The sequence below is a fragment of the Colobus angolensis genome, unplaced genomic scaffold (genome assembly GCF_000951035.1).
Source record: "Colobus angolensis palliatus isolate OR3802 unplaced genomic scaffold, Cang.pa_1.0 Scaffold23, whole genome shotgun sequence".
Taxonomy (NCBI): domain Eukaryota; kingdom Metazoa; phylum Chordata; class Mammalia; order Primates; family Cercopithecidae; genus Colobus; species Colobus angolensis.
Window position 1 is genome coordinate 15,915,215 of NW_012115488.1, and position 19,207 is coordinate 15,934,421.

At 39.8% G+C, this 19,207-nt stretch overlaps 1 protein-coding gene across 1 annotated transcript in view; it reads right to left on the bottom strand.

The window, feature by feature from the left end:
* The window catches only part of LIX1 (Lix1 homolog (chicken)), a 55,910-nt gene that overhangs the window by 12,470 nt on the left and 24,233 nt on the right, over positions 1–19,207 (bottom strand). Inside the window, exons 2-3 of the mRNA XM_011944301.1 lie at positions 18,761–18,924; positions 1,713–1,853 (exon numbers count right to left, since the gene is read on the bottom strand). Coding sequence (XP_011799691.1) covers positions 1,713–1,853; positions 18,761–18,924 — 305 coding nt within the window. The remainder of the gene's footprint in view (positions 1–1,712; positions 1,854–18,760; positions 18,925–19,207) is intronic.

Here is a 19,207-nt window from a genome sequence, read left to right on the forward strand (position 1 = left end):
GATTACAGGAATGAGCCACTGGCCCCCTCGTATATTTCTTTTTTTATTTTATTTCTTATTTCAATAGTTTTTGGGATACAGGTGCTTTTTGGTTATGTGGATAAGTTCTTTTGTGGTGATTTCTGGGAATTTTGTGCACTTGTCACCTGAACAGTATAATCTGTATCCAATATGCAGTCTTTTATCCCTCACCCCCGTCCCAACCTTCTCCCCCAAGTCCCCAAAGTCCATTATACTATTCTTATGCCTTTGCATCCTCATAGCTTAGCTCCCACTTACAAGTGAAAACACAATATTTGGTTTTCCAAATATTGTTACTCCACTTAGAATAATGGCCTCCAGCTCCACCCAAGTTGCTGCAAAAGCCATTATTTTGTTCATTTATATGGCTAAGTAGTATTCCATGGTGTACCCCATTTTCTTTATTCACTCATCGGTTGACAGGCACTTAGGTTGGTTTCGTATTTTTGCAATTGTAAATTGTGCTGCTATAAACATGAGCGTGCACATGTCTTTTTCATATAATGACATTTTTTTCTTTGGGTAAATTCCCAGTAGTGGAATTGCTGGATCAAATGGTAGTTCTACTATTAGTTCTTAAAGGAATCTCCATACTGTTTTTGTATATTACTTGTGCATCCTCCACTAGCTGAGCCAGGCTCAACGCTTGGAGATGCTCATACATGGTGAGTGTGTTGATGAAATAATTATAAGACTTTTGAAATGGCGAGAACAAGATGCTGAGGAGAATTAAAACAAACACAAATTAAAAAATAACAAAAACCAACCAAACTACCAACACTTGCCAGGAGACTAACAAAGCAGAACAATTAAGGGCAGGCAGAAGAAGATATTATAACTTATCATAAAGAGTGATTTTCTTTTCTTTTCTTTTGAGACGGAGTTTTGTGATTGTTGTCCAGGCTGGAGTGCAATGGTGTGATCTTGGCTCACCGCAACCTCCGCCTCCTGGATTCAAGCATGTCTCCTGCCTCAGCCTCCGGAGTAGCTGGGACTACAGGCTCCCGCCACCTCGCCCGGCTAGTTTTTTATATTTTTCAGTGGAGACGGGGTTTCACCAGGTTAGCTAGGATGGTCTCGAACTCCTGACCTTGTGATCCGCCCATCTCGGCCTCCCAAAGTGCTGGGATTACAGGCTTGAGCCACCGCGCCCGGCGCAACCATGGTAATTCTAATAGCTAACACATATTGGGGATATGGTTTTTCCCATATCTAAACAGTCCATGTTTCCTTAAAAATGCAGATTGCAGGGCCCCACACTGGCTGGGGAATTCACACTTTCAGTAAACACTTCCGATGATTTTTCATGATCTTTCAACTTTGGGGAAAATGGAGCTAGTTTTCCACTAGATTAAAGCAGTATTCCACTGTTTGCGTTCTCAGGCCCTAAAAGAATCAACACTCCTCAATAAGCATGCACTTAAACATATCCAGGTGGATCCAATGATCTACCTTGATTTAAAGCATGATTAATTGTGATCCAGGGAGATTAAAAAGTATTATTGAGATGTGTGAATTTTATGATTTCCAATTTAAGTATTCTTTTTTCTGAAAATTAACAATTTAATGGGTAAAAAATGAATCTACAGAATTCTTAAAATAAGAATTTGCTCATGTTAGCATCTCTCAAGATTCAAATGCTTCAGAATTCTCAGTGCAGCCATCTGCTGCCTTCCGGGGTGGGTACTCACGCTGGTAGAGGCTACTGCTTCCTGAACACTTTCCATAATGAATTCCTTGGTGATCCTGCGAGAGGGCAGCTCATTGAAGAGGGAGTTGATCAGGGCCACTTTAGCTGCATCCCGCCTGGCCTCAGCTCTACTTAAGCAGCACTGGAGAAGGGAAGGAGAAAAGGAGTCATTTGAGAATTTAGCATTTCACCGTTTCACTCCCGCATCAATGGGTCTCTGGACCTTTCTATTTATGCATTTGCTGTCTGCATCTATTCTTTTCATATACATTGCTAATCTCCCTGAAGGTCATGCAGATTTTCCTTCAGCTCCAGAGTCCATGCAAATGTCTTGGTTGATCTTCAGTTACTTATTGCCTTATTTTATAGTCTTTGAATGTCTACTATATGTCAGAAGCTTTGCATACTCTGTTAATGAGTAATGATAAATTAATAATGGCTATTATTGTGTGCTAGATAATTTATGTTCATTATCAGGGCCTTCCTCAAATCCCTATTTCAGAGGAAAAGATGTAAGGAAAGGAGAAAAGCAAGGAATCTGGAAATACTTGTAACACAATAATTAAGAACACAAATTCTAGAGTCAGACTGCTTTCAGCTCTGGCATTTACTACTAACTATAAGACCTTGAGTAGGTTAATTAGTCTCTCTGCACCTCAATTTCCTCCTCTATAAAATGGGAATATAGTAGGATTGAGGTTAGGATCAATTGGTTAATACAGATAAAGCACTGGAAATACCTGGCACATAGTAGCACTTATGAGAACAGGCCAGCCAGACATTTTTGTCTCCAGGTTAGTACAAGGGTGCTGCTGTCAATATCTATTGCTTTTGCATTTCCAACATTTGTCCCCCACCTTCCTTCTAGTAACAGTTACCTGATTTTCTTGAGGACTAGGCTTTCTCCCTTGCTCTCAATCCATGTGGTTTTGGTGGGACATACTCCATTCAAACCTTCTTGAAGTTAGGGCCACAGGCAGCCTATGATTAATGACTCATAAAAAAATTCACTCCTCTCAAATATAATGTTGTTCTCCATCCCGCTAGACTGGCTTTCTGTGGCTCATATGGATCTGGTCGATGCATCCTGATTCTTTTCTGTCCTCCTTGTCTCTGAACAACTAACAACTCCCATTTTTCAAGTTCTGGTTTGGCATGGTTCCTGGGGTTGCAGATAGAGGGACAAGTCCCATGAATACTGGACTGTCCCTGGAGCCCACACCTTTTGGAGAGCGCAGGAGTTGATGGCCTCTCTCCTATAGGCTCCTGTGGACCCAGGGATAAGTGTCTAGGATCCTGGACTCCTGGGGGGAAACAAGTCCGAGGAAGAGAAGTCCAGGCCTAGGTCAGTGGCTGACTAGTGGGGTAGCCTGGCACCCCTGGCTCTGCTTCTCAGAAACCTGGACCACCTGAACTTTGGGAGCTAATCTTCTCACTGGACAAATAGGGAGGCTAGGCTGTCTGATCTCCAAGGCTCCTACTACCCAAAATGCATGATTCTCAGAATTAGTAGTTCTTGGTGACTGATGGGAAAGAAAAGGAAAAATACCAAATATCACACTTCATTTTGCAGTTTCACAGAGCAAGGGTTTTGTACCACCAGCTGAAGCAAGCCAAATCCCTCTCATTTGCTTTCACAACATCCCCGCCTCCATCCTATCTGCCCTATGTTGACTATTTCTGCACTGTCCCAGGAATGCTCCAGTCTTACGCTCTCGTGTCCTCTAGAGACCTGTCTCTCCTCCCCATCTCCACAAACCTAGTTGGAATGTCCTGAAGCCAGGTTCCAGGTCCTCTGTGATTTTCCCTCAAACCTTCTAGAACAGTAGTGCCTATATATTGTAAAGATCCTGTCCTCGACTATGGGTAACTTCTTGCCCCACCCCCTCTCCCAGCCTCCAGGCCTGGGAGGAGCCCTCATATACTTTTGTTTTTAAAGACTGATTCTCTTCTGTCACCCAGGCTGGAGTGTAGTGGTGTAATCTTAGCTCACTACAACCTCCACCTCCTGAGTCCAAGGGATCCTCCCACCCCAGACTCCTGAGTAGTTGGGTCTATAGGCACTTGGCACCATACCTGGCTAATTTTTGTATTCTTTGTAGAGACAGGTTCTCACTATATTGCCCAGGCTGGTCTCAAACTCCTGGGCTCAAGCGATCCACCCACCTTGGCCTCCCAAAGTACTGGGATTACAGGAATGAGCCACTGGCCCCCTCGTATATTTCTTTTTTTATTTTATTTCTTATTTCAATAGTTTTTGGGATACAGGTGCTTTTTGGTTATGTGGATAAGTTCTTTTGTGGTGATTTCTGGGAATTTTGTGCACTTGTCACCTGAACAGTATAATCTGTATCCAATATGCAGTCTTTTATCCCTCACCCCCGTCCCAACCTTCTCCCCCAAGTCCCCAAAGTCCATTATACTATTCTTATGCCTTTGCATCCTCATAGCTTAGCTCCCACTTACAAGTGAAAACACAATATTTGGTTTTCCAAATATTGTTACTCCACTTAGAATAATGGCCTCCAGCTCCACCCAAGTTGCTGCAAAAGCCATTATTTTGTTCATTTATATGGCTAAGTAGTATTCCATGGTGTACCCCATTTTCTTTATTCACTCATCGGTTGACAGGCACTTAGGTTGGTTTCGTATTTTTGCAATTGTAAATTGTGCTGCTATAAACATGAGCGTGCACATGTCTTTTTCATATAATGACATTTTTTTCTTTGGGTAAATTCCCAGTAGTGGAATTGCTGGATCAAATGGTAGTTCTACTATTAGTTCTTAAAGGAATCTCCATACTGTTTTTGTATATTACTTGTGCATCCTCCACTAGCTGAGCCAGGCTCAACGCTTGGAGATGCTCATACATGGTGAGTGTGTTGATGAAATAATTATAAGACTTTTGAAATGGCGAGAACAAGATGCTGAGGAGAATTAAAACAAACACAAATTAAAAAATAACAAAAACCAACCAAACTACCAACACTTGCCAGGAGACTAACAAAGCAGAACAATTAAGGGCAGGCAGAAGAAGATATTATAACTTATCATAAAGAGTGATTTTCTTTTCTTTTCTTTTGAGACGGAGTTTTGTGATTGTTGTCCAGGCTGGAGTGCAATGGTGTGATCTTGGCTCACCGCAACCTCCGCCTCCTGGATTCAAGCATGTCTCCTGCCTCAGCCTCCTGAGTAGCTGGGGTTACAGGCATGTGTGACCACAACCAACTGATTTTGTATTTTTAGTAGAAATGGGGTTTCTCAACATTGGTCAGGCTGGTCTCAAACTCCCGACCTCAGGTGATCTACCCGCCTTGGCCTCCCAAAGTGCTGGGATTGCAGGCATGAGCCACTGTGCCCGGCCCAAAGACTGTGGAAAGTAGTTGGTTTTTTTTTTTTTTCTTGGTGTTGACACACAACAAGGCTTTGGGGGAAGCTTTAGACAGCAAGACCATTCAAAGTTTAGACCTCTTCCAAGTTTTAGGCAACTTGTATGAAACCAGGATGGGTTTGACAAGATAGATTGGCTTTGTGCTATGGGCTAAGCTGAAAATTTATAGGACATTGAGTCACCAGTCTTTCACTGAAGCTTGAGTGCCATCTCTTTTAGGAAGCTTTCCCTGATCACTCTCAAGTCTAGACTTGGAGGACCACTGTCCAAGGGAGGCATTGACCACACTGCAGTGTAACTGTTTGCTAATGCTTTGCCTCCACCATCTCCTGGCTGTGAGCTCCCTAAAGGCAGAGCCTATGACTTAGTTGTCTCCTGCCTCCTGTGACCTAGTTTGCTGAATAAGCAACAATACAGGCTAGGAAACTAAAAAACAAGTCACTGAAGCACTGGACATAATGTTCAAGAAATCCTCATAAAGAAAAAAATAAAAGATATATACTTTTTATTTTTTTAAATGAGCACAATTTCAATAAACCCTCTATGGTATGTGTAACTTAGTAATATAAAAATGTATTAATGAATTTCAGATGGGTAATTGGTCATTGCATTCAGACACTTTGAGATGACCATTTTTGCCTGAGAGTAGGGTATGTTTATTATTCTTTGGAAAATCAGTTCCCCATTAAAAAGCAAACAATGTTTTTGCAAGTATTACCTGACATCTGTAGGAACCGCTCATTATAAGAGGAATTTAGCTTTACAAAATCTATCATAGAGCTGTTGGGGTTTTAGAATTTAGAGAATTAGATTCAGATCCAAGCACTCTTCAGAAACAACTTCTATCTAAATAATAGCAATTTAAACCATCTTTTATGGAGAGAGAGACCTAGTAAACACTAGTTAGATAAAAGAAGCTATCTATTTTAAATAAGACCAGTTAAGTACTAGATCAAAAGCACCACATACATTTACAACCAAATGGCACTGCTTGGGAGATCAAAGTGCAGCCCGGCTGAGAGAACAGAAAGAGCCTTTACCCAGAAAGCATGAAAAAGGACTACAGAGACCTAACCAATATCAAGATTTTAAGGCAGACACATGTCTATGCTTATTTTATTATTTCAATGTACAGAATCTTTGCTTAAAATGGGGGAGAAAGTGTTCCAATTAATAAGTACATAAAATAAAATAAATTCTGAGCCATCAAAGGGCTTTTCTTGCTATTGTTCTTGGCATTTCTGAAAGACAAGTACTTCAAAATGTCTATAATGTTAACCAGCCGCTTTCTTCTAAATTCTAGAACTACAAATCCCAGCCAGTAAGCGCTGCATATTTTTCTCTAGGGATCTTTTAATGGGACCTTTCAACCCATAAGAATCTTTACTTGGGGAAGAAATTTAACCAAACGGCAATCTACTTGGTTGCAATCTAAATCAGAATGTGAATGTTGCTGTAAGAACAGGCACTGTTAAAGTTACTATCAAACAGTGGGAAACACTGTAAGAAAATAAAATATGGTAAGTGACAGAACATTTTATGGATGTGTCCAAACCAGTCGTCAAAGACATCGGTTGGGGAGCGAGTGAAGTATGATGTTATTTCAAAGTAACTTCCTGCTACAGTTAGGCTTCCCAGGTTATACAGTTTATTCTTGCTATTTTTCAGCCAGGCCCTAATCATAAATATAGATTTGTAAACCATGTCTTTTCTGTTAACCATTCTTACTTGTTAATATAAAAGACAACTTCTGTCCTTTGTACTTTGTGAAAGTGCAGAGCTGGGATATATAAGTCAAGATTTTACTAAAGTCAGCTGTGAATTTCTCAGGCATGTGGAGCCACATGCTTTCCGAGTGGCCAGGAGACCTCACTCAGACATTGATCTTGATGTTCAGATGCCTTTCATTTGCTGGTAGATTATAAACCACTATAATCATTTCAAAGCCTCCTGACTCTGATCTAAAATTAAAGTTAAAAAAAAAAAAAAAAGAGTGACTGTGGCATTGCTCAGGAAAGCTATTCAAAGACAGTGGTAGCCAGTTGGTAAGATTCCCCAGTGACCCCTGCCCGCCGGCATTCACACCCTTGTGTAGTCCTCCCCTACACTGCACCAGAGTTCGTTTGTGTAACCAATAGAATATGGTAGAAGTGATGGCAAATCCCTTCCCGTATTAGGTTATAAAAGACACTATGGCTTCCGTCGTGGTCTCACTTGCCATCTCTTTATAAGAGAAGTGGAACCAAGGGGAAAAGTCACTGGCTTGGGCAGAGTCAGCTGCCATGTTATGAGCAGTCCCATGGAAAGGCACATATGGCAGATAACTAAAGCTTTCTGCCAGCAGCCATCTGAGTGAGATTGGAAACTGATCCTCCAGCCCTGATCAAGCCTTCAAATGACTGCACCTCCAGCTGACAGCTTACCAAAAGCAACCTCCCTCTAGAAGACCTTGAGCCAAAACCACTCAACTAAGCTGCTTCCAGAGCCCTCATCCTTGGAAACTGTGTGAGCCAATAAATGTTTGTAAGGTTATAGGCAATATCTTATGCAGCAATAGATAACTAATACAAAGGCTTTGCTCACCACAGGTAATTAAGAAGTCTCAATGAAATAATCCACATTGCTGGCACTATGTGCTTGGCACTATGCTGAGCACTTTATGTTTATTATCGCATTTTGTTATCACAACAATCCTATAAAGTTGGTTTTGTTATTATCCTTATTTTGCAGGTGAGGAAATAGAGGCTTAAGGAGGTTGTACATCTCCAAGGTCATGCACCTTAAGATGTGAACAAAACAAGATTTGCCCTCAGGTCTGTCTGACTTGGGAGTCCAGATTTTTAACCACTTTGCTATTTTGCTCTTCATAGAAATGGCCACCCACTTTGGAATAAAGAGGATGTATAATTTGCCTAAGGTCACATAGCACGTCCTAAATCAGTACAGTATTTTAGACAAAGCTTCAACTTTGTGCTTTTATGGGTCATTTTGATATAAGACTACAAGGATATCTCCTCCCATGACAAACTTGAGTTCGTTTACAACAAAAGGCCAAGCAAGATGCAGTACACTGTGGGGATAAATGGTACTCACTGAGGATGGGAATATGCTGAAATTATCTCAATATCCTCCTCCCTCCTATTGTCCTCCTTTGGATGCTTTCCTGGACTATAGGGAGAAGGAAAATGGAGATAGAAAGGCCAGCTGTGACTAGACTAGAGATCAGATGTTATCTTGTAGGAAGCATCTCATTCTAAACGGAAGTACTCTCTTGATTAAGTACAGGGCCAAGAGAGTTTGGAATTCTACCACACAAGGTTGCTTAACATTTCAAGAAGTATTGATAACTCTTCAAGAGTAAAAGTCATTTAAATGAAACCTCCCTGGCCAGGCACGGTAGCTCATATCTGTAAACCCAGCTCTTTGGGAGGCTGAGGCTGGAGGATCACTTGAGCTTAGGAGTTTGAGACCAGCCTGGGCAATGTAGTGAGACCTTGTCTGTACTAAAATTCAATAAATAAATAAATAAAACAAAAAATAAACTTCTCCAGCTCTGATGAATAAAAAATTCCCCCCAAGACTGACTCATTTTGGCCCTGTATTTTATCATAGATTAAGATGACCAACAAGCCACCAGGACCCTATAGGGTACACTATGAAGATTGCTGCCGAGCCTAGGCCAGGAGTTTGGACCAATAGTTCAAAAACTTTAGTGTTCATAGTACAATTACCTGGGAACTTGTTAAACATGTGTATTCCTGGGTCCAAAGCTGACCTACTGAATCAGAATCTCTTCAGCTGTGTCCTGGTGGGGGGTCTGCATATAATAAGATTTGCAGGTGATTCTGACACATGCGGACCCAGGACAACTCTTAGAGGAGTGTTGCTGAAACCTCTGCCCCTGCCATGTCTCATTTCTAACAGGCAGGAGCAGAACCAAGTTTTGTGGGGCCTGAGGCTTACACAATTTGGGGGCCCCTGTTTAAGAAAAACAATATGAAATTACAAGTAAAAAAGTTGGCATTGTGACTTACAAGGAGCCTCTGCAGAAGCTTCATTGTCTTCATTATAAAGCTACTTCTGCTAACACCAGAAATGCTAATTTCTCATTAGAGAAACTGCTTCTACCCAAGAGTCAAGGAAAGTAGCATTCAGATTTTAAAAAGTCCTTTATGACAGTTCTTCTAAAATTAGGTCCTTAGGAAGTACATAAGCACTACTGACTTAACTAACTGAGGTCTCAATTTCATTTCTCTGCTTAGCAGGTTTTATTTCTTCTATGATTATTTTCCAGGGTGTCACCCTATGTAATGTCGAGATTCAGCCAAGATTAATTTGTTGACCAGTAGGCTGTCCTGAAATGAAATAATGACTAGTTAACTATTTAGCATTAGCAGAAGTTCTTATATTAATTGAAATAAAATTTTGGTAGTCATGTATGTGTTATAAATAGAAATGCCTAATAAGAAATTAGTTTTTTTCATTACTTATTTGTGAGATACTTTAAAAACTATTTGTAGGTGTGTTACTAATTATAGAACCATTTTCTGGCCAAGCTGAAGCAATTTAGACATGAAACAGTAATTTTCCTAGTAGCCCTCATTTGATTAATGATTTTTTTCCATGCTTTGTATTAGAAAACAGGCAGGATACATGTGTTGAGTAGTTGTTTCTACATCCCAAGGTTTTACTGTACTTACATCCCAACTACAGTGCTTTCTTTAGAAATGTATATGGAAGGACATCGATACAAGTAACTTTCTCTCCATCTTCAACAACAGACTTTCTACAATTATTCATACATGTGTTTTAAAGACATCAGGAGAAAAATTGTCTCCAGATCTAAAATGTATAAAACACATTTTAGGTGCCTTTTTATTGGTGCCTCCCAATGGTAGCCAAGGAGTTGTAACTCGGTCTGTAAGAAGTAGGATTTTAAAACAAACAAACAAAAACAGTAATGTAATAGCTAAAGTGACAGATTGTATCTATTTGCAGACTCAAAGCTGAAGATGCCGTCCTCACTGGGGTCAAGGGCAGGCCAGTGTTATTTAGGTGGCATTCATTCAATAGCACATGGTACCCAAGGGGTTTCCCAAAGCTGGGACTTTGGAGGTGGCAAAACCAAATGACTCCGTGAGAGGTGAGAATTCCTGCCCAAATCCTATCGTATGTTAGGTCTGTCATTCAGGTGGTTGGGAACATTTTGCTTTTGTGACTTGGAGTCCGACTTTTAGCAGTGACTTGTGGAGTTTGTGCGTACTGCCTGACAGCTCGGGTCAGTGTCACCAGCACCTCGGTTTCATCCTGACAGCAAGCCTTCACGAAAAATGCCACAAACCAGACCCTGTTGGTAACGGACCCCCTTTCAGTGCTTTAAAACCTTGACTACCCTGACCAAAGCACGAACATTTGCATGTGTTCCAATTTATCTAATTGTGGATATATTAGCATTTTTTCTCCTTCCAGATGGTGATGTGAAAAAGGGCAACCGTTAGAACTTAGTCACCCAGGTTAATATCGTGTCTATCTATAGGTCAGGGTGGCTGCAAATACGTTGGGAACAATTTAGAGCTGTGTGTGTGCTGGGGATGGGGGTCTTAGCTAGGTGTGGGGGAGGGGACTGCTCTGGGAGTCCAATTTTCAGAGAAAACTCACCAGTTCCTGTCAACTGAAAGAAATGTTTCATGCACATGTTGGGTCAGAATGTTATTTTTATAATATAAACCACCTGGCCTTCTCCTCATTTACCTCTGCTGCAATGCTATTCTACACACATACCTAGACCAAGGTCCGTGGTAACTATTACAAGCCTATGTTGTGCTTTGCTCCTTGAGGTTTTAATCCTTTTCTTTTCTCCTTTCTTTTCTTCTTTTTCTTTTTTTCAAGTTAAGGTGTAGACAAGATGAATTGATCAGGGCTCAAGATTTGGGTTTATTTTTATAGTTGCTTTGATGTGAAAGGACTTGGCTCTGATTGCATAAGAGGGATGGGGGGAGTTAGGCAGAGATGGAGTCAGGCTTTCTTCCCCACTCAGCAACTCACTGAGCCGGTGAGCATCTTTCTAAAGTTTATGAATTAGGGGCTGGGAGACTCCTGTGGAGATAGTCCAAAGTCCTTATTTACCCTGGGGCCTTTCCTAACCATTTCTTTCACTATATTCTATATTTGGAGGTCAAGAATTTCTATTCGCTTTGTTTAATAAAAAAAGAAACAGATTAAAGTTAGGGAAGGATGCTGGGGAATAAAGGGTCTCATTAAAGCAATATGCACTCCCAATTTCATGGGCAACTCATTAAGGTCTGATAATTAGCTGACATATGACTTTCAAATGGTTATAACTAACCTTCCCGTCTTGAGTCTCGTTAGTTATAAAACAGGATGCTTTCCTGTGGAGATTTCCACCAGGAAATACCTCCTTTAGAAGTTAAGTTACATTGCATAGCATGTCGTCCATCTGAGTCAAGGTATACCACCCTAGAGGCAGAGAAGAGGTCATGGATAATTTCAAATAGAAATACTAGGCATTAAAACAGCATTAGTGCTGGGCAATAGTCTCAAGTTTATAGCAGGAACTAAATCCCTATTTGGGATATGGAATGTCAAGGCTAGGCCTTATTTAACACTCAGCAAAAAGAGCATTACAATTCCATTGAGTCGAGTGTACGAATTAATCAAACTTTCTTAGTCATTCTCTACTGGGAGAAACTTAATTTTACAAACTTAGTTTATTGTAATTTAAATGTACTTTTAATTCCATGTACTTTGAGAAGACTCATTTAATGCATGAAAGTATAAAATGCATTTTTATATCTGATAATGCAGGTAAAGTATGCTTACTGCCTTAAGTAACTAAAATTAAACAAAATACTCCTCATCTTGTTTAAGGCTGTATGCTCCTTGGAAAAATAGTTTTTCTAGATATCAGCATAGGCAGTGGCTTTGGTTTGAAAACCAGAATGGCATAAAAATCAAAACCCTTCAAATGAATTCATTGCCTTTTAGAGACAGAGTTTTGCAAGGAGCTCATCTGCGCTATGTTCCACCCCGCATCTCACTACTCTACAGCCCTGTTTTGCAACCCCAAACATTGGTTACAAATGGAAAAAAGAAAGGTCAATCAACAGTTTGCCTATGGAAAAACTGAATGTCTCAACCTCATAGAGTGCTTGGCATTATTCAACTAGCCTAAGTACCAGAACCTAGTGCTTAACACCTGTACTTATTTTCTGTGAAGCCATTTTAACAACAAAATAGTTATGTGAAAAAGATATAATGCCCTGATGAGTGTCTCACACTCCAAATAGATCGAGCTATCACATCAATGTCTTTGCCAGGATGCATTTTTTTATTCAATCATAATTCATGCGCATAAATAATCACATGCCCTAGTACTATATTCAAGGAAATTTTTGCTTGTTAGTCAAAATAAGAACGAAATTCATTAATTCAAGTCTTTCCAGCAGATGCTATGTGGAAGCCCACGTCACTGACTTGAAAGCAAAACTTGAATCACAAACCCTTTAAATCAAAATATAAAATAAGATAAAATACTCAAGTTCCCTTTTGGATTTGGAAGCAAAAACAGCTGCTGCAACAATGAGTGGCTTTCCTTCTGAGTTCATCAAGAGGAGAGCCAGACGTGGCTCTGATGGCCTTTGCATTGCTCTATTGTAAAAAAATGGAAATTACTGCAAGTTTTCATGGTCATGATATGTGGCTAGGGAAGGATTAACTGCCTAGACAAAAGTGGCATGAAGAAAATATGTCTAGAATACATGAAATACTTAATGCTTGTAATATTATAAAATGATTTCTTTTATAAAAGATCCAACAAGTACTACTGTGTTTCAATACAACTTTCTGAAAAAAAATAATTTTTAATCAGTAGAGTATTTTATTTATTGTTTAGAAATGCAGAAATGAAATTATGTTTTCACATCTCTTTTTCTATCCTGTAGTAGTTTATGAAGGCCTAGTCTAAAGGCAGGGCTATGGCTGCTTTCTCTCTCTCTTTCATTCTCACTCTGTTTCTGTTTTTTGTAGGTTGTGGTGTCAAGGCTAACTGAAAATTCTTTAATTAGCTTTCATGGACACAAGCTTCCCATTTACTTCAGTGAGAGGCTTCTTTGCATAAAAACCAGTGGTTTGTGTCCATCAGAGCCTTTGACTGGACTGCTTTCCTTTGATTAATGAAAAAACTGAAGTTCAGTCTGAATACTACTTTCCTAAAGAATGAATGAGCATAATCTCTTACAGCTTTCATGAAACTGCCTGAAACCAGAGGGATTAGTCCCGCAATCCGGTCCCATACTCCACTTCAAGTATTTTCAATTACTTGGCACCATTGGTGGTGACGTCCATGGCTCAGTAAGAAGGCTACTGCTGGCATAATGGTTTCTCCATGTTTCAGCACATGGTCTTGGCATTAATAATCCATCGTGAAATGATTTGTAATGCACAGGGGTGACATTTGATTATGTGAAAGGCATTGCAGGAATGAGCATGTAGGCTCTTACAGTCCAAATCCTGGCAAAAACATGATGAAATATTATATGGTGAAAATAACATTTAAGATGGTTTCTGAACTGACAAAGAAAAGTGTAAGCACATTACTTTAGGAGAAACGTTCTTTCTTTTTTCCCGCCTGGTTTTCCTTCTCAAGTCATATTTTGGAGGGCCAAATGGGTGAAGGGGCCAGATTTGGCAGCCAACCACCCAAACACATTTTCAAAACATACTTGATTCAGGAAATTCTGGATCTTTTTAAGCAAAGATGTTAACAATCCTCCTGAGAACCTTAAAATATGATGATTTAAACATCAGGAAAAGGGGACCCTAAAATGATCAGAGAAGTCACCAAGAGGCCTCCCTGCTGAAGTCTTCAGTTTTTCGTTTTGTTTCCTATTTCTTCTTTTTTTTTAAGACCACAGAAGGATGTTGAATTTATTACCTAAGGGAAGTGCTATCATTTTGAGTCAAAATTTATGAGATGATAGGAAAATTTATACTTCTCCGGGTAGCAAAAACAAAAACAAAAACAAGAACACTAGAATTTCTTACACTCATATCTTCTAGATCCATTCACCAATCTGTCAAATGCATTATATTCTAGATAGAGTATAATGAATGTATGAACTAATATAACGCATGCCTGGGTGTGCGTACTGCCAAATCTTGGTTATTTATGGTCCTAAGAGTCGGGTGGGGAAAAAGTTGCTATGTATAAATTAAATCCGGAGAGAATCACAAGGTCTTTTTAATCAATACTTTGAAATTCATCCATTTTCAAAACTTTAACCACAGATATGAACAAAATAATATCAGCTGATTTTACTGTTACTGACTTTTCCTCCTTAGCCCACTATCTTGCAGACTTAGGTGAATAATCTTAGCTATTGGTTGCATACAAGAATGGACAAACATTAACTTCATTTATTCTTTGGATTTATTATTCATTCATTTGGCTATTCGCTTAACACAATTTATTAGGCACTTTATGCACTATATGCAAAACACAGTGCTTGAAGTCATGGGGAACATAAGGATACACACCCCATCCCTGGAACTTACATTTCAGTAAAGGGAAAGAACGTGCACATAGGTAACTTGAGCATACAGTAGAAACCATTGAGCCTAGTAGAGAAACAGAATGCTGCTTTGGGAAATCACAGGAGGCCGAGAGTTCCATCAGGGAGATTCAGAGAAAACTTTTTATTTTCTTTGAAAAATTTTTGTGGAGTCCTGGGAGATGGTCAAGGTTTAGATATGAAGAGAAGGTGGCAATAGCATTTCCTAAGTAGATCTCAATGTGAGTATGGGAATGGTTAGAAGAGGTCAAGACATGCATGAGGAACAGTTAGGTAGAAGCATCAAGTGTCAGAAAAGGAAATCGGGGAGATAAAACTGGAAGGGAAAGTTGGACCAGCTGTAGAAACTTTATTGCCAGAGTAAGGAATTTAGGCTTTAATAAGAAAGTAATAGGGAGCCATTGAAGCCTCCATTTTTTACCTTTTATTTTGAAATAAATGCTATGTTTATAGAAGAGTTTCAAAGATTGTAAAGAGTTCCCAGAAAGTAGTCCATATCACCTAAGTTTTCATGTTTCAATGAATAATGATTTATATAGTATTCTTATATTACACTTCTATGATTATATCCTCTCTTTCATGCTTAGTGTGGTGTGTCTTTTTTCCTTAATCGGAAATGCCAAAGATCTGTCTTTCTTATTTGTCTTTTCAAAGAAACAGTTTTTGATTTTGTTAACCAAGTTCGCCAGTTTTTGTCCCATTTCATTAGCTCCCCTGAAGTTTCCCTAAAGCTATGTATATGTTCAATCTAATTTTAAAAACAGATAGTGTACATATGCAGTGTCAAAAAAGTCCCTTGATCTACCTTTTAAGCAGAATGCTGTCTCTAAGTCCCACATAACCACAGAGCTGTGCTTTTCTTTTGTTATGATTCTGCTTGGAACGTGGTGGGCCATTTCAATTTGACAACCTATGCTTTTCTTTAACTCAAAGAAAATTTCCTCTGTTACTTATTTCCTCCCCTCTATTTCCTTTGTCTCTTTCTAGAGCTCTTACTAAATTGATGTTTACCTCCAAAATTTATCTGCATGTCTCCTGTACTGTCTTCCATCTCTGTCTTTTTGCTCTAAGTTCTAGAAGACTTTACTTAGTTATTTCTTACTAATTTAGCGTCTATGTCTGCTCCTCTATTTGTTCCTCTTTAATTCTTTATCCTTACTGTTCTAATTTGGCAATCATATTTCATTTTCTTGCTCCCTGCTTGCTCCATTTTAATAGCTGTTTTAGAGAGAAATATCCTTTCAAAATTTTCTGAGGATATTAACTGTTATACTCTTTTACATTCTGTGCTGCTTGAATTATTTTGTTCTTTTGTTTGCTTGCCTTTGGTCTTTTTTCTTATGATTTGGTTTTCCTCAAATGTTTGGTGATCTTATGTTCACTGGCATACATGGACAAACAAGTACATTAGTTTAGGTGGCTGACAAAACCTTCCTCTATGACTGAGAATGTCTGTTTCCCTAGAGGGGCTCCCCTGAATGAGAGGACTGCCAGGTGCTTTGTATTGAGTGGGGTGTGTTAACAGGCAGACTTCACCTTAGGATGCTCGATAACGGACCTGCAGGCACATGTGGGTTGGAGAGCCTCTTCGTCAATGGCTGCCTTTCTTTCCCCTTTGCTGCCTCTCATCCTTGTCTTTGGTGTCTAGGGTTACCTCAAGCTCTGTTCTGAGGCTTCTATACTCACATTCAAACCATCCTCATCAGTCAATTCACTTTCATTTACCAGAGGTAAAAACATACTGCTAACTACTGTTCGGAGTGGGGAAGGCAACACGTCACTGGATCAATGGGTCGAAAGTTTTGAAAGCAGTTCTTTGATTAGCCTTGAAATTACCCCAGGACTGCCTCCTGTTCTTTGCATTTGTTCCTGTGACCCTGGAGTTTCTCTAGCTCTTCTTTACTTTCACAGTACATTTCTCCTATACATATATTTAGACTGTGGCATCTGTGCCCCTAATAATTTGATTCGACTCTCCCAGAATTGCCTCCAAAGTTCATCTCTTCCAATGGCACCCTTTCTTCCTGCCTGCACTATTGTGAATTTACTTATTTTAAAACATGTCTTTGACATGTTTAGGGAATTTCAGACTAGAAAAGAGTTTGAAGAATGTGCTAAGTCCACTCCATCTTGATTCAATCGTGAGACTTTTTGTTTTTATTTTATATTCTAAGAACAGTTCATCTTGTTGATTCTGGCCCATCTTTGCAGGCTATTTGAGAACTGTCAGAATATTCAGTGGCTCAGTCTTAGTTGTCCTTCCCAGCTTTAATCATGGCTTAGATGTCTGGAAGCCAGTGATGTCAGTTTGACCAGAACATGCTTTGTCACTGGACAATAGGCATGGTTGTCCTATTTTCACAAGCAGTGATGACCACAAGAGTAGGAAGGAGCCCTCTAAATCCTTACTGAAGGACACTGTCTCTACTTCTAAGCCCCTATTTTACTCTAACAACTGTAATTTACTGTAATCTAATTCGTATCCCATTTTCTCCATTGACATTACTTTCTGGAAGGTTGATAAGGATCTCACATTCATCACAGTCAGTGGAAACATCTCAATGGACATCCGTCCTGTGGCTAACCCCTGCTCACTTCATCCTCAGTGTCAAGGTGTCACATCTCTTGGTTTCCATAAATCCCCTCTTCTGGTTCTTTGTCTCTTTCTGGGAAATCTCTGGGCTTTTTAGAGAAATCTTTCTCCTTTTATTTCCCACACTAACAGTGTTCCTAGGAGCATTTCTTGATCATCTTCTTATACCACACATTCTCACTTGGCAGTGGTACCTGTAGCTGTGGCTTCAGCTTAGAAACATAGGAGTTCAACCCATATCTCCTTCTTGAGCTTCAGGTCTTCCTTTTTTTTTTTTTTTTTTGGATAGCGCAAGGTGATTGCTTTTCTCTGTTTGGCTTCCAGGCACTTCATACTGACTGCGTCCTCACCTTTCACATACCAGCTCCACTTCCTCCTGTGTTCCCCACCCAGTAGCTAAAGTCAGGGCTGACCACTGGTAAAGGTGAAGGTAAAGAGACTTGATTAGGCATGAAAGTATCATCCCAACTTTCTCCTAATGAAATCCCTTCACCTTTAGCTCCTGAACATGCTGTGTGTGCAGCTCGTCTCCATGGGCACTCATCACTATCAGCCTCTCGGCCATTTAAATCGTTTAAATCCAAAGCATCTTCATGCTGTGACCCAAGTAATCTTTCTGAAGTACATTTGAATACATCACTCTTCTGCTCAGAATCCTTCAAGGGTTCTGATTTTATATAGGATAAAACCTGTACTGCTTTGCAAAGTATTTACATCTCTTATGGTTTGATGTGAGTGCCTACCTGTCCTCTCCCAACAGTTCCTTGCCACACACATTGACCCTTATGCTTCCCTCATTCTGAAAATGCTGTGGTTCCCTATGCTAAGAATGTCATTTTCCCTTTTCCCATTGGCCAAGACATCATCAACTGAATGCCTCAGTTCACGTTTATATTTCCTGTGAATACTTCTTTGACTTCCCCTAGGCAGCAGAGGTTTGTAAGTCTGTTTATTAAATTATACCCTTCCCTCACTCAATGAAGGATTTGAAACCATGTAAAACAGATACACCTGGTAACAGGATACAATAAATGAGTGAGTTAATAAGTTCAAAGGGAGAGTAAAGGTAAAAATATAAACAGTATCAGGTATGAAGTTAGTGTTAAAAATTATGTGATACTATGTTCTGTAGATTTATACTACAGAAAAACCCCTGAAAATTTGCCTTTGGGCTTTTTAGTTGACAAACTAAGAGAGAAACTTGATTGCTTATGAGTTTCACGGTATCCATAAGCAAGAAATAAAACATCTTTGCCAGTTATTGAAAATTGAGGGATAATTTACTCAATTAAAAGGGTATTTATAAAGGATATTGGCAAATTTAGAAATTCCTTTCCCTTTGTCTTCATTCATAGAATATGGTACAACTTTGTTCACTATTTCCAAGAAAACTTACAATGTAACCATTTTACAAAAAGGTTTACTTTACTTTAACCCAATGAACTTTCACTGACAAATTAATGGCTACTTCTTACCTGAAAGTTGCCAAAACAGCTTCCCCCTGGGAGGGTCACGTAACTCACAAAGGGAGGCCCAGGAGCTGGCAGTGACTCATAGACCACCACGCCTTCACTTGGGAATGCAGCCCTCTGCTGCTGCTTGCTTTCCCAAAATTCCTGTAACATTGACACAACGTTCACTGAAAGAGACAAGAAACACCATCAGTGTTTTTTTGTTTTTTTTTGAGACAGAGTCTCGCTCTGTCGCCCAGGCTGGAGTGCAGTGGCGAAATCTTGGCTCACTGCAAGCTCTGCCTCCTGGGTTCACACCATTCTCCTGCCTCAGCCTCCCAAGTAGCTGGGACTACAGGCACCCACCACCACGCCTGGCTAATTTTTTGTATTTTTAGTAGAGATGGGGTTTCACCGTGTTAGCCAGGATGGTCTCGATCTCCTGACCTCGTGATCCACCCGTCTCGGCCT